Here is a 20,546-nt window from a genome sequence, read left to right on the forward strand (position 1 = left end):
CCGGGGGAACAGAGGCGGCCGGGCGGGCAGAGGGAACCTGCAGAGGGCGGTTTCTCTCCTCTTTTCCTGTCCCACCCAGCCGGCCGGCCCCCCACCCCCACTCCCGGCCGGCCTCGGCGGCGAACTCTGCGCGCCTCTCTGCCGCTTCCTCTTCTCGGTGTCCCGCAGCGGGTCCCCGCGATCCCTGCGGTTCCCGCCCCCGTCGAGTTGAGAAGGACGCGCGGAGCAGCGCCGGGCCCTTTCCCGGCAGCCCGTCCGACTGGTAAGGTGAGCACGCGGAGGAGACGACCTGGGCGAGCCCGGTCGCCCACACTCACAGCGCAGCCACCTCGGCCGCCGCAGGAACTAAAACCGAGAGCGGCCGAGCGCGGCCCTCGGCTGGAGCCTCCCGTCGCGGCGGCTCGGAACCGGTGCCCAGGACGGGCCGCCCTCGGAGCGCAGCGAGCCTCGCCGCGCGTGGGTAACGCAGGAGGGCTCGGGGCCGGGGCGGGACGGGGCCGGGCCGCGGGCCGCGACGTCCGCAGCCGCGGCGAGGGCTCCAGGGCTCCCGAGTCTCGGCCGGCCCCGGTGGGGGTCGGCCCCGGGGGCCGGGCCGGCGCGGGTCGGCAGACGGCGCGGACGGCGCAGCGGAAGACCGAGGGACGGCTGGCGGCGGCGGGCCCAGCCCGCACAACCAGCCGTCTCGGGCGGGCCAGAGGGCGGCAGAGGACCCTCCCTCCGGTTCCCGGTCCCTGCCCCCGCGCCGACCCCGAGCCTGGGCTGGGGGCCTGCGCTCCCCGCGCTCTCCTGACACCTAGTGGATGGCTCTCCCCGCACTGCGGGCTGGGAGAAAACCGGGTACCTGCTACGGCGTGTGGGAGAAACTGAGTCCTTTGCGTATCTTTACCTAACTTTATCAGGCCCCGAGAAACCTCCTAGGTGACTGTGGTGGCCCAGTGAAAGGATCTCGGGGTAAATACTCAAAGGGGAGGAGGCATGGGGAAGGGACTCAGGAAAACCTGACACCAAAGTCTTTCTTGGGGTATCCAGTCGTCTCCAGCCCCCGGCATGGACTCACCCACCTCATTCCTGTCTTTGTCCCTCTTCCTACAGATCTGCATCTCCCTGCAGGTGCCCATCCACTTGCTGAGATGACTAGCCTCCCAACCACGCCATCTCCAGGAGGTAGGTGACGGCCTTTTCCAGTTCCACTACCCCACCACCAGCCTGGTCCTGAAATTCCCCGAGGCCTCAGCCCAGATAGGAAGACTCTCCCACCACTCTCTGCCTGCCTCACACCAGAAAAGGTCCTGGGAGGAAGCAGAAGGCAACCAGAGTGCACATTTAGTGCAGTTTGAATCTGAAGTTTCATGGACCTGGACTAATTCCTGGCCTACCACTTAGAGCTTTGTGACCTTGAGTGAGTTACCTAACCTCTAAGCTCCAGACTCATTTGTAAAATGGGGGAAACAGTGCCTGTCTTAAGAGGTTATTTGTGAGGATGAAATGAGATACTCCATATAAAACCCCTAACGCAGTGTTTGCTATCCAGTAAGCACTCAGTAACATTGGCTATTATTACCCAGTGCTTGTTAGATAAAAACCCGCCTAGTCCTAGAAAGGAATTCTGCCACTTTCTAATTCCACTCCTCTGATAATTCACTACAGAATCAAAACCCCCTTGTTCCCCAGAGCTGTTGTTACCCTTGTTCCTTAGGCAAGGATCCCCCTCTTGTTCCCCTTCCTGTTGAGAATGGATTCCCACCTTTCATTTCATAACCAAACTGAGCTGAACAAACCGTCAGATATGCATGGATTGTTTTCGTCACATGCTACTTCGGGTAAGGGAGGAACCAGACCTTGGTTGGTCTGTACATCTTTATTTTCATGTGCAGTCTCACTTGTCATAAGGACAGATACTCTCTGCTGTACTGATGTAGAAACAGGTGAGTGAGAACTCCAGGGGAAGTCTAAGACGGTGTCCTCTGGGACTGATGAGGACAAAGTTCAGACCTTCAGGTGTCTGCTGAGAGATAAGAAAAGGAAGAAATGGGTAAAAATCCAGATTGGTCAGTACAGACTTCATGAGTAGCGAGGGGGAGAGCGCCCAGCTGTGAAACTGCAGAGACCACGTGTACCCTGGAGGGTATTCCGGGGAGAGGGCAGGGGGCCTCCAGAGTAAACCCGCCAGTAGGGGAGAGAGCTGGTGCTTAGGCCGCTGAGGAATTAGGACTTGGGCAAAAGAGAGAACTATTCACATTCTTTGTTTTTCTTTTTTTGTAATTTTGTGGTAAGATAAATAATATAAATGTTACCATTTTGACTGTTTTGGGGTGTGCAGTTCAGTGGTATTAAATACTTCGTGTGCTTATTGGCGTCTCTACATCTGTTGAAATGTCTATGCAAGTCCTTGCCCATTTTTTAATTGGCTGGTTGGTTTTGTTGAGTGGTATATTTACATTTTTGACCCAACGAGGAACATGAATGAAGTGATATTTTAGGATGTATCTTACAGTCCCCTACCCACTGGGTCCAAGCACATGGAAGTCTAGGGACAAGAATGGAGAAATCACAGACAGGGTGAGGGCTTGTACTTTGAAGCATGAGATCACTGGGGGCCTTGCATGTCTCCTCCCCACCTCCCCACTTATGCCCTCCCACATCCCCAGTCAATCTATAAAGACCTCCTAAAGAGGATATCCTTTAAGAAGGTTGAAAGTGAGGGCCCCACTATAACTTTCATGGGCCCTTGCCACTTCTGCCTTGGTGGGCCCATTCCTTCATTAAAAAAGATAAAGTATTTAAAGTCGTGTTTTACAACTGTATTGGTGTAAGGAAGAATATAATATTCATATGATAAAAACATTAATGATTATATTTCTAATTAATAATTGAGTGATATAACAATATTACAATTTCCTTGACCAAAACATTCCATTTTTTTCTTCTGATTTTAAAAGATATTAAGATCATTAGAAAATGTTTTCATAGGCCCCGAGAAGTATTGTGGACTGTAGGCACGGGGCCAGCTGTGCCTAGCTGCCCTGTTGGCAGGAGAGTGGAGTGGAACTTGGCCTAGTGGGCTCCACCTACCCCACCAGGTAAAGCCTATCCCTCACCACCGAAGCACACTAGATTGGACGCTCAGCCTTCGTCATCTTGCTTATTCCTCATCACAACCCTGGGAGCACATTTTATTCTCCTTTTCTAGAAGCAGAAACTGAGGTTCAGGGAAGTAAAGACATTTTCAGAGATTAAGAAATTCTCCCAAGGTCACGCGGCTACTAATGGCAGGGGCAGGATCTTGTGCCAAGTCTGATTTCCTCCAGAGCCTGTGTTCTTGCCGTCATGGTATAATGCTCTCAGTCACTCCACCCCATGGCCAGGGCACATGAAAGAGAAGGAAGGAGAAAGGGAGCAGAATTCCAGGGCGGTTCCCCGGGAAAGGAGAGCTGGGGAGCCACCCTTTGCTGGGCAGGGCTAGAGCAAATAAGTAGGTTGGCAGACTCAGGTGGCAAAGGATCTGATGCCTCAGTGATAAGTGATTTAGCCCTGGAACAAGGGCCACAAAGAAACCAACCGGTATCTAGGTTAACAAAGAAAAAAAAGGGGGAGTGAGTGAGCCAAATAGATCTTGAAGTTCATTTGCTGTTGGCTAGGATTAGGGTGGAGCCTCAAATCTCAAATTTTGTTACAATCCCTGCCCCAGGCCTTCCACTTTAAAGAAAATCGGTGCTACTGTCTTTCTAAGCCTGAGAAGGGAAGAAACAGTAACATTACTCTTCCTTTGTCTGGAAGATGAGACCGGAGAGAAATGGGGTGGGAACAGGAGATAATGGGGGGAAAGCTGAAAGCCATTTCCCCTCTTTTATGCCAGGCTTCCTGAACTTGGTTTACTTTGTTGTTATTGTTTTATCATTAAAAAGCTATTATATGCCCCTCAGGAAATAGCCTTCTAGACTTTATATATATATATACACATATATTTAATTTTATATTTATATATATATATACACATATATATATTTGTAATTTTATTTTATTTTAGTTTTTTTGACAAGCATGTAATCATATTACACTTACGGCCCTAGCAATTTGCTTTTTTCGTCTAACCGTATATTCTGACCAGTAATTGCAGATCTACCACATTCTTTTTAACAACTGTATACTTTTTCCAGAATGAATGGCCTATAATTTACGCAATCATTCCTCTGCTGGTGGACATTCAGAAATGTGTCACTCTCACAAACAGTGCTACAGTGAATACTCTTTCCATCCTGCAGTAAAACTTGGAGAACCAAAGCCAGTGGGCACATAAACAAAATGTTTAGCTGGAGGCAGAGCCGGGGTGGTTCCAGAGGTTGGAGAGTTGGTAGTGTGTGGTGGAAAGAACCTTGGAATGAAGAGACATGTTTGAAGCCTGGCCTCCCAGCTGCTGAGTGATCCTGGGCTAGTTGATGAAGTTTGCTGAGCTGCCTCCGTTTTCTGGCTTGTACATGATGATGCCAACTCTACTCACATCACATTCTTGGAGTGGAGATAAAATAATGTATGTTTCACAAACTGTAAATCACAAATATAGATTACAATTCTGATACTCTCAGCTCAGACACACTGTGACCTATAGTCTGAGAAAAGCTCTTCTATGTAGAGTGGAGTTCAAAATTTTGATTTTTTTAATAGACATTTTATTTTGGAATAATTTTAGGTTTATAGAAAAGGTGCGAAAATAGGATAGAAAATAAGATAGAGAAACCCTTCAGTCAATTTCCTTGAATGTCATTTGGTACATGTGACATCAATACAGATGACCACAGTACATTTGTGAAGACCGAGAAATTCACATTGGTACAATACTGTTAACTAAACCGCAGACTGCAGTGAGATTTCACCAGCTCAAAAATTTGATTTTGAAGAAGAATCTGATAGAACATTGTCGATTTATAAAAATTCTAGCTTAAGGCTGAGAAAGGTCCTGAGAGTCAGCTAGTTCAGCTGCACATTCTGTGCTGGAATTCTCTTTCCTGTTCCCCATGAAGCATCTGCCCAGTTTTGCACTTTGTTCTCTGGGGGCAGACATCTGTCTCCCAATAGTCCTCGTGTACAGGTCATCGCTGGCATGTTTGAAGACAGCATTCAAGTCCTAGGCCCCCTCCCCAAAGTTTTCACTTTGCGCTTTCTCCTGCGCACTTTCCTTGTCTGATATGGTTTCCAAGCCACTCACTGTGCTGGCTGCTCAGCTCTAAACTGTAACACCCAGAGGCAGCTCAGCAGTCTAGGAGTGGTGCACAGTAGGGCTGCACGGTTGAGTCCATTATTAGAGACCATATTTATAGTCGTGGTGCCTAAATTAGCAGCAGGTTTTAAATATTTTTATGATTATTAAAGTCATTATCATATTAAGAAATTTGGAAGATAAAGGAAAGCACATAGAAGAAAATAAAAAGCATCCCCAATTCCACATCCTCCCAGTCACTCTTCCGCCATGTTGGGGTCTGTCCTGCCAGTGTTGGTTGTTTTCTAGGATCCCACTCTAAGTCTTTATAGATGCTGCTGCTAAGCTGTGACTTCCCCATTCTTTACTTTACTTTACAAATGAGTAGTTGATTTCCTGGACCTAAGAGAAAGCAATCTGTTGAATTCTCATCTTGGTCAATTTGGCCCATCTCTCCAATCATTTCAAATTTCTGTTTATCAGCTTACTAGTTGCCCCTCTGGCTTTGAGTCTTTCACAAATTTGTGGAAACTTCCCTGGGTCTGCTGGGGTCTGCACTGACCCCAGGGACACTAAGCTGGTGTGGAAGGCACCAATAAAGTGGCACAGCATGACAAAAGCTCTTGCAAAGAATTTAATACTTACTGTATTTTAAAAATAAGCCAAAAAGCCAGAATCATTACCATAAAGGAAAAGTGGTATTATTGGACTTTCTTAAACCTGTCTTGTGATTTAATATTTTCATTTTGAATTACATTAAGGCCTTAACTTGGCCGTGACATGGTCCGACATAATAATATCAATTCCAAAAGGATTAAGGTCAAATCTCAGTGGGAGAAGCTCTGTTTAGACTGGCATCATTCTGTTCCTTGACAGCCAGTTACTACCCCACTAAGTCCTTAGTAAAACCAGGCTGTGTTACTCCATGAGGGTATTATAAACACTCCATCACATTTTCTGGGGTGAGATGCTGGCTACTCAGGCAGAACCTTGAACTCACCCAACCCCCTCCCCATCCTCTCAATGAATGGCCTTGCCTTCTATTTTCTTTTTTTTTTTACATTTTTTTATTGAGTTATAGTCATTTTACAATGTTGTGTCAAATTCCAGTGTAGAGCAATTTTTCAGTTATACATGAACCTACATATATATTCATTGTCACATTTTTTTTCGCTGTGAGCTACCGCAAGATCTTGTATATATTTTCCTGTGCTATATGCCTTCTATTTTCTTATTCAAATTAAAGTTCTCAGAAGGGAACTGCCAAAGTCTCCCACTGCCCCCATCTACCTACTACCCGCCTCTGTGCCCATGTGCACATCAATCACCAGCCATCCCTGCTGTCTGCAGCCAGTCCCTGCGTCTGTGCGCTGGATCCCATTCCCTCAAGGATACGGTTCCAGCCACTCTCCTCTCCTGCATCAATTGTTCCTCTCATCTGAGTCATTTCCATCCATACATAACATGCTGTCCTTTCTCTTATCCTAAAAAAAGCAGAACAAACAAACAAAAACTTGAACTTTCTTCCCCCTTAGGCTGTTTCTCTGCTCATTTTTACAGGAAAGGGAGTTTGTATTCTGCCTTCAGTTCCTCTCCTTCCTTTTTATTTCTTGAGCTCACTATAAGCCAGAGGTTTATTTTATTTTATTTTATTTTATTTTATTTTATTTTATTTTATTTTTTATTTTAATTTTATTTATTTGTTATATGCTGCTGCTGCTTTTTTTTTTTAACTGAAGTACAGTCAATTACAATGTGAAAATTTCTGATTAAGCCAGGTGTTTATGCTCAGCACTTCACCAAGCTTCTATGGCCAAGGTCACTGGTACCCTCTGCGTGGCAAAACCCAGTGGTCCTCATCCTTGGTCTGTTTGGCTGCTCCTCCTCAGACTCCTTTGCATTTTCCTCCCCAGGCTCAGTCCTTAGTCTTTTTTATCTGTACTTACTCCCTTGATGATCTCACCCAGTCTCATAGTTTAAATATGCTGACTCTTAAAATCTCCATTCCAGACCTCTTGCCCAAATTCCAGTATTGACGTCTGCAATCATGTTCAAAATTGAACTCTGGACCTTCCCTTCTAAACCTGTTCCTCCTGCATGCTTCCAATCTCAGGTAGCAGCATGCCTTCTCTCCCTCCAGTTACTCAGGCCCCAAACCTGGGTGCCATCCTTGACTCCACCCCACATCACATCTGCCTTAACTTCAGCATATATCCCAAATCTCACCACTTTCTCACAGGCTGCCGCTGAGTCCAGTCAGTGCCTTTGTGCAAACTAGAAAAAAGCTCCCCCTTTGGGTGGATGCAGCTGTGCCCTTGTGCTGGGTATAACCTGCTTCTATTCCTGTCCCCACCTTCCCACAGCCCATTGTCCACACGCAGAGGGACCCTTTAACATCAATTTCTGTTTCAAATACCTATTGCTGCATCACAAACCACCTCAACACTTAGTGGCTTAAAACAACAGCAGTTTATTATTTCTTACAATTCTAGGGGCTGGCTGGGCACTCCTCTGCTGGTGTCACCTGTGCTCACTCATGTAGCTGCGGTCTGCTGGAAGGTCCGCTGAGCTAGAAGGTCTAAGATGACCTCCCTCCCACGTTTAGTAGTTGGTACTGGCTGTCAGCTGAGCCTGGGGTGCATCCACATGGCCTCTCATCCTCCAGTGGGCTAGACTGGGCTTCCTCACAACATGATGGTGTCAGTGTTTCAGAAGCACAGCCTTGGAATTTCAGGCCCCACCCTGGACCTACTGAATCAGAATCTGCATTTTAACAAGTTCCCTAGGAGATTCTTGCGCACTGCAGTTTGAGGAGCACTGCTTTAAAATATAAATCCAGTCTCTGCTCAGAAACCTCTAGAAAGGTCCCATCTCACTCACTGAAAAAGCCAAAGCCCTTCCATGGCCTCCAACACCCATGTTATACAGCCTCCTTGACTTCATCTCCTCCTGCTCTCCCGCTTGCTCCTTCCAAGTCATCTCCGTCGTGTGCCGTCGTGCATCTGATGCTTGCTATTTCAAGTTCAGGACCCCCAGAGCAATTCTGTATAATTTTGTTTTCCTTTTTTGTTTTTTGGGGGGAGGGGGAGGTAATTAGGTTTATTCATTTATTTTTTAATGGAGGTACTGGGGATTGAACCCAGGACCTCATGCATGCAATCTCTACCACTGAGCTATACCCTCACTCCTATTTTTTTACTTTTTTTTTAAAAGGGGAAGAGATAATTAGGTTTACTTATTTACTTATTTTTTAAGGTGGGGTACTAGGGATTGAACCCAGGACCTTGTACATGCTAGGCAGGCACTCTACCACTGAGCTATCCCCTACCGCAGTCCCGTATAACTTGTTCGAGAATTTTGCTGGGGAATTACATCAATTTCACCAGTTGTTTACAGAATCCATTGTCTTTCTGTGGCTTTAGGCCCCTGGCTCCTCTCTCTTTCTCAGAAACTCCTATGTCACCAGTAAGGCTCCCATTGACCTGTTCTTTCAGTGCTCTTGGCTGTCACTTATCTGGACCCCTTTCAGATTAGCTGGTGCTTTGTGGGTGGAGTCCCTTCTCTTGAGCTCACCTCCCCAATATCACCAAGGTTCCTGCTACTCCTTTAGTGCAAAGTCATTCCCTTAATAGGAGACAGAGGCAAAAAGGGCTTACTCTGTTACCTCCAACCTGCTAGCTTCAGGCCCAACAACAAGCCTAAACCATGTCTTTGTATTTGCTCCAAAATTAACACTTTTTAAATTGTCCTTCCAATGTGTTTGCCAACTTGAGCTATATAGAGCTTCCTGACACTATTCCTCTAAGTCTCTGACAGCCTCTAATATAGACGTTTTTGCTAATAACCTTTATGTGCGTTTTAGGAAAGATTCACATTCTGAAATCACATTACTGGAAATGGGCTTGCAGTTTTCCCCATTTTCCCCATTGGAAAAAGAGAAAAGGACATTGGTAGGAAGGTTTAGTATAGATACCTTGCTTGGGCTTTGGAGAGGGTTGTCCTGGACTCAGATCATTGCTCCGTGTACTGTTTCTTCATGTATAGTATAAGGAGTGTCACTTAACTCTCCCAGGGCCTCGGGGTCCACATTAGCAAATAAAGACACCTACTGTGAACTTTTTTGTGTTCTCAGGATTAATAATTATGTGTAGACAGCAGCCAGCACAAAGCAGGGACATAGCATGTGGCAGCTGTTACAATTGGAATCATTGGCAGAATTTCCCCACTAGGAACCATCTTTCCTCCTGGCTTCTCTTTCCCAGGACTCATACACATCTATTCTGTGAACCTGCCCTAAAATGCAGCCCCGTGGTCGGGTCCCTGCTGGACCTCATCCCTGCTGCTTTCCCAGCGTCTATGACAGTGCCTCAGACTTGTGCTAGGTGTAGAGTAAATTGTTGTTGATTGATTGAACTGAATCTTAGCTTTGTATTGAAGTTTCTCTACATACATATTCTTCACGGTGCTTTGTATATCCTAAGTTCTCAAGTGTTTGAGAAAGACAAACCTGAGAACAGCTGTACAGAACTCGAGATCAGTGGTGGGAAGGTGGCGTGCAGCCCTGGAAGGTTCAGGGGAGGAAAGCGTGTGTGGCGAGGGGCAGCAGTCTGAGGCAATGGTCAGGTGGATAAACTTTAGGGCTTGTCTTTGATGGAAGTCACAGGATAATCTCGGAAGTGACATCCCATCACTTTTGCTGTATTCTGTTTGTTAGAGGCAAGTCACTGGGTGCAGCTGACATGCAGCGAGAGGGACTTACTCAGGTGTGAACACCAGGAGATCCATCTTAGAGTCTGCCTACCACTCTCCCATTTTACAGTATGGGAAAGAAACTGAGGCTCCGAGAGGTGTAGTAACATCCTCAAAGTTACCTAGGAAAACGCTGGGGTGGCATTCAAACCCAGAGCGGCTTTCCCTTTTAATCACTCAGCATATAAACAAAATCACCTTAAATAGCATTTTAAGTAAATGCTACCATATGATGCTTGTCTGCATGGTCTCTCATCTGGTCTCCACAATAGCCCTGTAAAGTTGGTTCGTATGGTTCCCATCCGTTATAGATGAGAATGAATGGGTGAATCAAGAGTTGCAACCACTTGCCCGAGGCCACAAAGTAGCTGAGTATATCACCACTCCTACAGGAAGAGTGGAGAATAGTGGAGAAGGGATTGGCCTGACCCTGGGAGCAGGAGGCCATCCAGGCGGCCCACCACTGCTTTCTCTGGGGCAGGACCAGGACAGTTCATCAGGCCTCCCCTTGGCTGGTGTGAAAAGACCACTTAGCACTGCTCCCAGGCCCACGAGACCCCCACTGGTGACTTAATTTCCGGTCCTGGATGGAAGCCTGAAGGTGTCGCGCGTGAGAGGAATCAGGCTCACGCCCTGTGTTCCAGCCACTCTGGCCTTTGAGTCCTGTGATCTCAGAGTTTTGACACAGGCCCTTCCCTCTGCCTAGAATGTGCCCCACCTCCTGCCCCTTTTACCCTGTAAACTCCTGCCTCTGCTTCAGCTCCCAGCTCAGATCCTGCTTCCTGGAGGGGCTCTTCCTGTCGGAAGAGCAGTAGCTCAGGCGCCTCTGCCACCTGCTGTGCTGAGTGCCCGGACGTCTATTAACTGTGAACTTGGAGTGGTGGCGCTGAGCTCCGTGCAGGGGGACCGTGTCTGCCCTGCTCGCGCCCACGAGCCTCGCCCAGGCATGGCCTGTTATTATTTGTTAGGTGACTATTGAGATGCCTCCGGTGGGTGATTCCAGGGTCAGTCAGCCTGTTTTCCCCAGGATACCTCTGTCCTGCTGTAATCTCTGCTTAACTGTTAGCTTTTCAAACCCCTGCACCAAAATGCTAACTAGGAGAGAACTGAAGGGCTTCCTGACTTCTCATGTCAACGCTTACAAGGGACTTCTGGAGACCCCCCAGTTTTGTAGTGTTCCAACCCTGGGGAGTGAATGTAGGGGTGGGACTTTTAGGCTCTGAAGGAGACACAGACCAATAGAAGAAGGAGGTGTGGGATAGATTTTAGGGTAGGAAAGGCCTTATTTCAGAATCTCAAATTGTGGGGCCTACTCTGGAAGTATAGAAAAGGGTTTTAATAAGGGAGCAGCATTATTTCATTTATTTATGTCTACAAAGAATGTATAAGACCATTGAAGAAATGCATGTGCCATATAATATATATACAGCCATCACTTGGTGTCATTTATGCAAAAATATACATTCATAATAAAAGCTTACCCTTACTGAGTTACATGTCACAACCCTATAAAGTAGGTACTTTTTGAAAAATGGTAGTATGGTTGATTTACAACGTTATTTTAGTTTCTGGTGTACAGCATGGTGATTCATTATACATATATATATATATATATATATATTCTTTTCCAGATTCTTTTCCATTATAGGTTATTATAAGATATTGAATATAGTTCCCTATGTATATACAGTAGGACCTTGTTGTTTGTCTGTATATAGTAGTTTGTATCTGCTAACCCCAAACTTCTAATTTATCCCTCCCCCTTACTTTCTCCTTTGGTAATTGTAAGTTTGTTTTCTATGTCTGTGAGTCTCTTTCTAAAAATATGGAACACTTCATGAATTTGCGTGTCATCTTTACACAGGGGCCATGCTAATCTTCTCCATATCATTCCAATTTCAGTATATGTCCCGCTGAAGTGAACACTAAAATAGGTATTATTATCTCCATTTTGCAGTTGCACATGCTGATGCTCAGAGAGGTTAGGTAATTTTCTGAAGATCACACAGCTATAAAAGACAGAGCTCAGATTTGAACCTCGTCAGTCAGGCTCTAGAGCCCATACTCTTAATCACTATATTAGGCAGAGAGAAATCCATCAAAATGTTCATTGTCTTGGTTGGTGGTTTGTTTTCTTCCCTGCCCTTTGGGTTTTTCTGTATAGATGGACTGTAGGAGTTAAATGGTAAATTTTTGAATAGGGAAGAAGATGGGTTGGTGAAATTGAAGGTTGTCTAAAACATGTTTTAGAACAAAAGAATTCAGCCATTGCTTTTTCCACTTTGCAAAATTTTCCAGAAGAACTGATGGCCACCCCAGTTCTACAGGCCACTGAGACCCTGTCCCCAGAAGCTGAAGCCAGCACAGCACTCATTGCAGGTAACAAAGGCTCTGACAAATCTAAGGGAACCTCTGAGCTCATGGGCCATCTTGCTCTGGAGACAGCCAGGAAACTCGGATTTTCCCTATACAGAAAAGCACTACAAATTGGAGACCAAACCCATTAATGGGCTCATCTTGGCCTGTAGGCTATGTTACACACACACACACACACACAAGATTATAAAAGACTCTTAGAGGCTTCATGTCAGAGGCGCTGCCAGTAAGGATAGGTTGGGAGGTGGCCACAAATAGATACAGTGCATCTGGGTACTCAGATTGAGTATGGGGGTAGGGATGAGGATATGTGTGGTCTATTGAGTGGGTGAGGAGGAGGATGGGAGGGATCAGAAACCCCCACAGGAGGCTATGGATTTAAAAAACCCTTCCTGTTGGGATAAGCTATTTCCTGTCTCCCTCCTTCCTGTCTCTATCATAATCATCAGGAACTGGTTGAGACGGAGTTCCGTTTTGTCAAAAATCAAGTCTTGCATTCTTAAGCACCAAGAGACTCCAGATATCATGTACTGAGGAAGTCAGTCGGGCGTGGTGGGAAAATATGGATTTGAAAGTGGACGCTAGTTAACTTCAGCACAAGCCTCACAAAGAGTGAGGGAATCGTCCAATGCGGGGGACCCCGGGAGTTACTGAGCCATCCTCAATCCTGAAACCTCTGCATTTTCCCTCTCCTTTCCAAGTTGTTATCACCGTGGTCTTCCTCACCCTGCTCTCAGTCGTGATCTTGATCTTCTTTTACCTGTACAAGAACAAAGGCAGCTACGTCACCTATGAACCTGCAGAAGGTGAGCCCGGCGCCGTCCTCCAGATGGAGAGTGACTCAGCCAAGGGTAGGGAAAAGGAGGAATATTTCATCTAATGACTGCTGGGCCCCACGCTGCTTACACCAGGCTCCAGTGCTAACACACTGTTTATTAGGTGAAAGTTTTATCTGAGACTGGTGAGAAGCATGGATTGATATGGGCAGACCTGAGCTCCTTCCAGGACACAGGCCCAAATGCGAACATCACTGATGCCAGGGACCGGGGACATGGAGAAAAGCTGCTTATGATGTCTTCAGCCGGGTGAAGCTGGTGTCTGTGGCTGACCAACGAGGTGATGCTGTACCAGGCAACATTTGAGCATGGGCCCAGTCATCTTCACTTTTCTCACAGGTGGAAGGAGGAGAGTTGGGGTCGCTGGATGCTCCTCTGTCCCCTACCTGGTTGACAGCCCAAGTGGAAATAGTGTCCCATAGGTGTTCTTCCCAGGGGCTGGATGCCACAGTAACAGGCCAGGCCAGGAGGGGCAGGAGACTGTGGACCCCTCACTTCTGCCAAATGTGCCACGTCTGAGCCCTTCCTTTCCAGATTCCCCAACAACCCAGACCTATACTTTTTTGTTCAGAATTAAAATTTTTCATTGATACAGAAATCAGATTCTCACGTGCAAGAAATAATTTCCTTTCTATTTTGACTTAGCCTTGCTTGAACTTTTTTTTTTGACATTTTCTTTTGCTGATTTAACTCCTTTGCTTCCAAGCAAAAAGGGCCCTTGGGAAGTTTCAGAGTCTCCCAGAACAACTCAGGGGTTTGAAACAAAAATGGTCCTGGGAAATTTCTCCTAGAGGCATGTCATTAGAAACATATGCTGGGACGTTAGTTCGGCCCCCATCCTGATGAGGGCCAGAATCTTCCAGACCCATTCTGTGTACACGCAACCTACCTATCACTTTCCCCACCAGTGTCCTTTACATCAAGCCCTGAGAAGCTTCTTGGATCTAACTTCACCTGAAAATGAGGTATGTTTCAAAGGTACAATGTTTTGGTAAAAATCATGAACTCTCCAGAAGTTGTTTACTTTGCAACTAAGCTACCTCTGAGGTCTTAAATATGTTGCCTCCATTGTTCAAGCTCAAGTCCACCCAAGGTAAGACCCAAGAGCTAAGGACTCGATCTTGGCCATGTAGATTCCAGTTTTCAGAACTCAGAGAAACTGAGGGTCACTCGGAACTTACATAGACTGTTATACTAAAACATTTTCCTCAAGTTAAACTTAAGGGCAAGTTAGGAGAATCAGTTGCTCCCTTATTTCTAAGTTTATGTCCTGAATTCCTCTGGCATAATAGACTCTTAAGGATCTGAAAAGGCTTAGGAAGTAAAATGGAGGAAAGTTAAACATCTAGAATGGAACCCATGAAAATGGCCAAATCTTAACCTTGTATTCCTGCAATTATTTTAAAAACAGAACTAAAGCAGCATCTATCTGAATTCTAGGTGGGATATAAAAGACACATACAGAAGAGATCTAAAAACAAGATGAGTGAAGAATCCTTGAAGTGAGGTGTAATGCAACTTCATCACTTTATTCAAATCTTCAAAATAGTCTTTATTCTACATTTTTAGTATAAAAAATCCACAAGTTAAGTGCACCACAGTGTAGAGAGAGACATACAACGCTGAACTTCCATAACAGTCAATGGTACAGTCAAACATCACATGTACAGAACACAAAATTTAGATGAACTGAAATTATAAAATAAAATCCAATTTTAGAAAACAAAAATCAAAATATTAAGGATCCCTGAAATAGTCTTAACCCTAATGAGATTTCACTGGACTCAAGTCATTTTGTAGTGAGGTGTTCAAAACGTGACCCCATTAACCCAGCTTAGGAATTCTTGGGAGCCATGAGTGGCTGCATCAGACACTGACAATAAATGGCAACCAATTTTTGATCTGAAAACTCCCCTTAATTTGGCTTTAGAGTCATCAGGCTTTTAAATGCATCCTCCTCCTTGCCCCTCAAATTATGAACAAACTGCTGTTTACGATAGTTTGCGCTGATATCCTCTGTTAAAACAAATCTCAGGATTTCTGGCACCAAAGCAAATCTGGGTTTGGTTCATGTATGAAGAGACAAGCTATGAGGAGGGTCCTAAAGGCACCCTCCACATCTGCCTGAGGAGATGCAAAAGCAGAAGTAATGGGTCTGTGCTTGGGGCACAGAGGGGGTTTCAGAGGATCCTTGTGAAAGACTAGTTAAAAGATGACAAATGGGGAGAAGTGCAAGGAGAGAAGGAAATTAGTCTGACTGGCTTTCTGTCCTGCACCATTGATTCAATGGAGATTGGTGGGAAGGAATGGAAGACTAGGGTTGAGGGTGGGACATGGGGCAGAGGCTGGAAAGGAAAAGGCAGACAACTAATGCAGTTCATTTATAACAAGTAATATAAATCAAAGACTTAAAGGAGATTAAAGACCAATCAGAATAATTTGGCAACTTTAATTCTTAGGAAGATCAAAGTTCCCTCCAAACCTAATTTGATGTTTTATTACTAAAAGCAAAGACCAGTATGGTACAGTATTACTCCGGAGGAATTAAAGGAAGATCCTTAGGGCTGCTTCACCCACATTCATTTTATGAATGGATACCTCCCCTACCTCAAAATGCTTTAGGGAGGTACTGCTACCATTACATGGTTCCTTATTAAGTTTGAAAAGTGCCTGAAAGTTTGGGCACCAGAAAGACACCCCAACAACATGTGTCTAAACTGCAACTTCAGGTTAATATGACTAAAGCAGTTACATTGTGAGAAGTGCTGAAGGTATGTGATGTCTTTCCCGGCACAGAGGTGGCCTTGGTTCTTCACCAGATGGTGTAGCCACCATCTGAGCCACCCATGAAGAAGTTTCCCTTCCGCTGAGTTACGAGGACATTGGCTCCCTGCATGACTGCCAGCTGAGCAGCATTGGGAGGGCATCCAGGGGGAGGAGGCTGAAAGGAAAAGACAAGGTTGATTGGGCACAGGGCAGCTGATACAAGGGAAGTGGACAGAAGTGAAAGAGGACCAGTCAGGAAGATGGCAATGTGCTAACCAATGGCATCTCAAGGAGCTAGCTGTGATACCAATTTGGGTAAAGCAGGTCTATACTCTCTGTGCCCAAAGATACAAACAGGAGACAGAACCTGCCACTCACTTAAAGCATTCTGGGTCCAAGGTAAAGCCCATGGATACCTTCTGAATATGGGCAGTCCAGGGGGTACCAGGTTTATGGCCCTCTTTCACGGGTCCCTCAACAGTTTTCAGGTGGCCCCTGGGTAATCTGAAGGTTCAACCTAATGACAGCATTCTCACCTCGTCTCTAGGATATGGTTATTGAGTAGATGGCTGGCCCTAGCAAGGACCATTTGGCCTCTAATTCCCATACATAAAGGGACATAATTAAAATCCCTGCAAGTTAACTAGGATTATGCATTCTACTTTTTTAATCATCATGGTTCCTAATACAATGCCATGCTGATGGCAAATATTAAGTAAATGCTTATGAAATGAATGAGGAGTGTTACCAGACTAGTACCAGTGTGAACTGGAAAAGCAGCAGGCAGGATTCCTAAGACAGGAACCCAAAGGAATCTGATTAATATGACCCCAGTGAATGTGCCAGACACTACTGACTTGCCACAGTTCTTCCCCATCAGGTGCTCTATGCCTGACTACTGGACGTCAGTGGTGGCGCCGATACTGGCAACTATTATCCAGGGATGATGAAAGGATGACTTGGTAGTCATTTCCGAACGTTAACATACACAAGGGCTGAGTTTTTTGTGATAAAGTCATACTCACAGGAATGTTGCCAGCAGTAGCGCCAGCTCCAAATCTGGCACCTGCATCATACCCTCCTTCCACCAGCACTGTTGAACCAGGTGGATAGATGGGACCAACTGGATAATAAGCCATGGGGATTGTGGAACCTAACGGTCCAACAGCCACAGACTGGGCCATTGGGAGATACAGTGAGGCGCCAGGAAATGCAGCTGACATGGTGGGGACTGTGGCAGCCCCTGGGTGCACAAAGCTCGGACGATAGAGCTAGAAGAGGTAGAAGAGAAGGTGACAAGTTACTTTATGACACTCTTATTTCAGATCTCTTTAATGGGTCAATTCCTTTTTTTTCTTTTTTGGAGTGGGGAGATAATTAGGTTTATTTATTTATTTACTTAATGGAGGTACTGGGATTGAACCCAGGACCTCGCGCATGCTAGACCAAGTATGCACTCTACCAATTGAGCTATACCCTCCCCCACAATTAGTCAATTCTTAATTCTCCTTGTGCACATTACACTCTGAGTCACACAAGTTGCCTTTCCACTGCCATTTGATATGATATTCTCCTGGATCACTTCCTGCTATAGCTAATGTTAGGCTCAAGGAACGCAAACTCATCTTCTTAACCTCAGCCTGTGCCAGATAACATGAAATAATCCGATGATGCACTCTCAATTCCAACAGAAATGGCTGAACTATACAGTGTTTTAGATTATTCACATGAGCACTCTCTCCTGTTTCTGGAGAGTAAACAGATGTGTGGAGTCAGACTTAGCTAAGGACTGAAAATGTGACCCAAGAGTATTCACTTCAAGTTTAGGAAACTGGAAGCACCTCTGAGTAGGCAGGTGGAGCATCAGTATAGGGTGGAGCCTGAGGAAGGTGCAAGGTCTGGGGGTACACAGGATTCCCAGGAGGCTGCACAGGGTAGGTTGGCTGCGTTGGATATTGACCTGGAAGACAAGAAAAAATGTCATGCTGCCTACCACACAAAGCAACCATAATAGGGCAGGGCATATTGGGTGGCTAACCTAGCCTCAGCAAGCAGAAGATTTGCAAACAGACTGCAAAGACCTGATTCCTGGAACCAAGAAAATAAGCATTCTCTTTGCACCCTTATAACCCAAGACACTGGATCCTAACTGGACAGGAAAGGCTCTCTTCTGTAGCCGACATGGTGTAAGAGCAAAGTCTAGCTGGGACCAAGATTCTTCTAGAAAGCAGGGCAGGTCTGAGGACCCGATCCTGCCCATGTTTCAAGGGTACATCATGTCTCATTGCTCTAGGTGGTCCCCAAAGCGCTGGTTGTAACTGGCCAAGATCTTGTGAGTCACGGCGGTTGTGGTCATCTACCTCACAGGTTCCTATTCAAGGTCGACTTCCAGATAAAGCGTGAGTGGTGGAAATGAATCTTGAGACCGGAGAGGGGGTTAAGAGGAATGTATGACACATGAACCGGGAGGCGTTCTAGCCGCCAGCGAGGGTAAGGGGAGAGAGACCCTTCGGGCCCGCCCGGCCCGCCCACCAGCGCCGGCACTTCGCTGGTTAAGCCTGGGGGCCTGCCTGTGGTTCCGGAGCGCGGCGCCCCGCCTCCATCGGCTCTCCATTGGCCTACCCAAATCTCAGCTCTAGCTCCCCATTTGCTCCTCCAGATGCCCATCATGACAAACCTTCTTCCCCCCAACTGCCCCACCACCACCCGAGCCCGCGGCTCCAAACTGCGCCACATAGTTTAAGGGGGAAAGGGACGGGAGGGAGCGAGCAGCCGTAGTTCAGGGATGACGAAGGCGTCTGGCGCAGCCCCCGGCACTGCAGCTGGCCCAGGAGCGGGCGCAGCTTCCCCCAGGCCTGGCGTTTGGTGACCCTGGGCTCCGGGCCCGCTCGGTCCGGGCCAGGACTACTCCCCCCGACGGCCTCAGCCGCCCCCTGTCCTTGCCTTTGCTGTTCATGGTGGCTGCAGGTCCGGTTCAGCTCGGCGTCGCGGACGGTTATTTTTTTCGTCCTCTTCCTGTTCGTAGTCACTTCCGTGTCACGTGACAATTCGTCCGCCTGGCGTCACCCGACGCCCGAGAGCGGCTGCCACCGGAAACCCCGCCCCTTCGCCCGGCCTCCAGTAGCTGGAGGGAGTGCCCGCATGATCCCGCCCACTCGCCCCGGCCCCGCCCGCTGCATCTTGTCCTCCAAACCCCACCCACGTCCCCCGACTGTAAGAAAACCAAATACAGGTATTGTCTGAAAACAGGACCTTTTCTCTCTTGGGCGTTTGGAGGCAGTACCGTTAACCTATCGCCCGGAGCCTTTTTCAACCTACGCACCGAAACTCAAGGTCACTTCACCTTGACAGTCTTTCTACCAGAGGCATAGATGTCTACAAATTTCCTCTAACTGGCTGATATATCAACCCTTGATTTATCACGCTTTCCCCTCCTACCAAACCCGACTTAATCCTCAGGTCCTTAAAGATTTATTTTCCGAGTCCAGTTCACATCTGTCCTTTTCTAAATTAGAGAATCGCTTACTTCAATTTTCGCTGCCTCTCTGTTCTACCGACAAGCTGATGGTATTTAATGTGTCGCTTTCTCACCAAAAGTAAGAACATACTGTGCTGTGCCCTCCACTACAGCTAGCACTAAAACTGGCATACTCAAGATAACCAAGGAGTGCCTGTGATCCCTGCCCTTCATTTGGTACCTGTTACGGGTACCCATATGGTACCTTATGTGTATTTTCTCTGTGTATCGCTTCTCTGCTAACTTAACTCTTCTTAAAGGCAAAGATGCCATCCTTTAAGGCAGCAATTAAGTTTTTCCGTCCATTCTTCACTTTAAGATAATCTGCTGAGCATTTGCTATGTACAGGTACAGAGATGGAGCTGAATGAGACAGCCCAACACTATTTTCTCATGGAGTTTACATTCTACCCTGTAGTAAGAATATTAGAAAAGAATCTGGAAAGGGAAAGCTTTGGAAAGAAAAGCCCTCGGTAAACGTTAGAAGCCTGATAAATATTTGCTGATAAACTGCTTAAACCACTGAAAAGACCTGTACTCACCTGGATTTAGCAACCTCTTGCTTTTGTCTCCAGGACTGTATTACAGTTGCAGAGCATCCTTAAAATGCGTGATTTTATGGGGTCTTCACAACAACCCTGTGTAGTAGGCGGGGCTTGCTTGAGTATCCCTGTTTTTTCAAAAAAGAGTAAGAATTGAAGAGACTTGTGCAAGTCACACAGTGAACAGGTTACAGAATCAGGTCTTTTGTCCTGGCTCCCAGGTTCCCAAGTCAGTGTTTTTGTTTTGGTTTATTTTGTTTTGTTCTTATCACTTCCCACTGCCTATCATTACTAAATTACTGTAAAAGTCCAGTTTCCAAGGCTTTTTGTTTCTGGAGTTCTTTAAGATTTTTTTGTTCCCTTTCAATAGATTCATATTGTTTCAGACTAATATGATAAAGTCTATAATATTTGCCTTTTCCTGTATTTCTGACCGTGCTATTCTTGAAGGCAGGCACAGTGTTAGATATTCACACATTCAGCACTTCTTTCGTGGAACACTTGCACATGCCAGGCACAGTTCTAAAACAAAACCAAGCCCTTACTCTCCTGAAGCTCACCTTCTGG

The 20,546-nt window shown here is 46.3% G+C and overlaps 2 protein-coding genes and 1 non-coding gene across 4 annotated transcripts; 1 reads left to right on the forward strand and 2 right to left on the reverse strand.

Moving 5' to 3' along the window:
- The first annotated feature begins 273 nt into the window (after nt 1-273).
- On the forward strand, nt 274-13,758 carry SMAGP (small cell adhesion glycoprotein). The gene is made up of 4 exons (XM_072972789.1): nt 274-460; nt 1,093-1,164; nt 12,242-12,322; nt 13,021-13,758. Exons 2-4 carry the CDS (start codon nt 1,131-1,133, stop codon nt 13,197-13,199), a joined length of 294 nt encoding a protein of 97 aa, XP_072828890.1. The 5' UTR covers nt 274-460; nt 1,093-1,130; the 3' UTR covers nt 13,200-13,758.
- On the reverse strand, nt 11,763-11,867 carry LOC116282723 (U6 spliceosomal RNA). The gene has a single exon (XR_004192305.1). It is a non-coding gene; the product is annotated as a U6 spliceosomal RNA (small nuclear RNA).
- A 900-nt stretch (nt 13,759-14,658) lies between the features above and the next one.
- Nucleotides 14,659-19,022, reverse strand: DAZAP2 (DAZ associated protein 2). Of its 2 annotated transcripts, none has more exons than XM_006202985.4 (4): nt 18,865-19,022; nt 17,763-17,881; nt 17,024-17,192; nt 14,659-16,096 (listed from the first exon to the last, which is right to left on the reverse strand). In XM_006202985.4, the coding sequence occupies exons 1-4, from the start codon at nt 18,875-18,877 to the stop codon at nt 15,774-15,776; spliced, it is 624 nt and encodes a 207-aa protein (XP_006203047.1). In that variant the 5' UTR covers nt 18,878-19,022; the 3' UTR covers nt 14,659-15,773. The 2 variants fall into 2 exon arrangements, with proteins under 2 accessions (XP_006203047.1, XP_006203048.1); XM_006202986.4 differs by having other exon boundaries at nt 16,947-17,192.
- Nucleotides 19,023-20,546: the final 1,524 nt, after the last annotated feature.

Source organism: Vicugna pacos, chromosome 12 (assembly GCF_048564905.1).
Source record: "Vicugna pacos chromosome 12, VicPac4, whole genome shotgun sequence".
Lineage (NCBI taxonomy): Eukaryota > Metazoa > Chordata > Mammalia > Artiodactyla > Camelidae > Vicugna > Vicugna pacos.

What these genes read in the sequence shown, in the direction of transcription:
- SMAGP (XM_072972789.1), top strand. Translation starts at nt 1,131, where the DNA reads ATGACTAGCCTCCCAACCACGCCATCTCCAGGAG. An exon ending in AACCACGCCATCTCCAGGAG is followed by an intron (nt 1,165 to 12,241) that starts GTAGGTGACGGC and finishes AAAATTTTCCAG; the next exon opens with AAGAACTGATGGCCACCCCA. An exon ending in CAGCACAGCACTCATTGCAG is followed by an intron (nt 12,323 to 13,020) that starts GTAACAAAGGCT and finishes CTCCTTTCCAAG; the next exon opens with TTGTTATCACCGTGGTCTTC.
- DAZAP2 (XM_006202985.4), bottom strand. An exon ending in CTCCACCTGCCTACTCAGAG is followed by an intron (nt 17,193 to 17,762) that starts GTGCTTCCAGTT and finishes TACCTCTTCTAG; the next exon opens with CTCTATCGTCCGAGCTTTGT. An exon ending in TGGTCCCATCTATCCACCTG is followed by an intron (nt 16,097 to 17,023) that starts GTTCAACAGTGC and finishes TTTTCCTTTCAG; the next exon opens with CCTCCTCCCCCTGGATGCCC.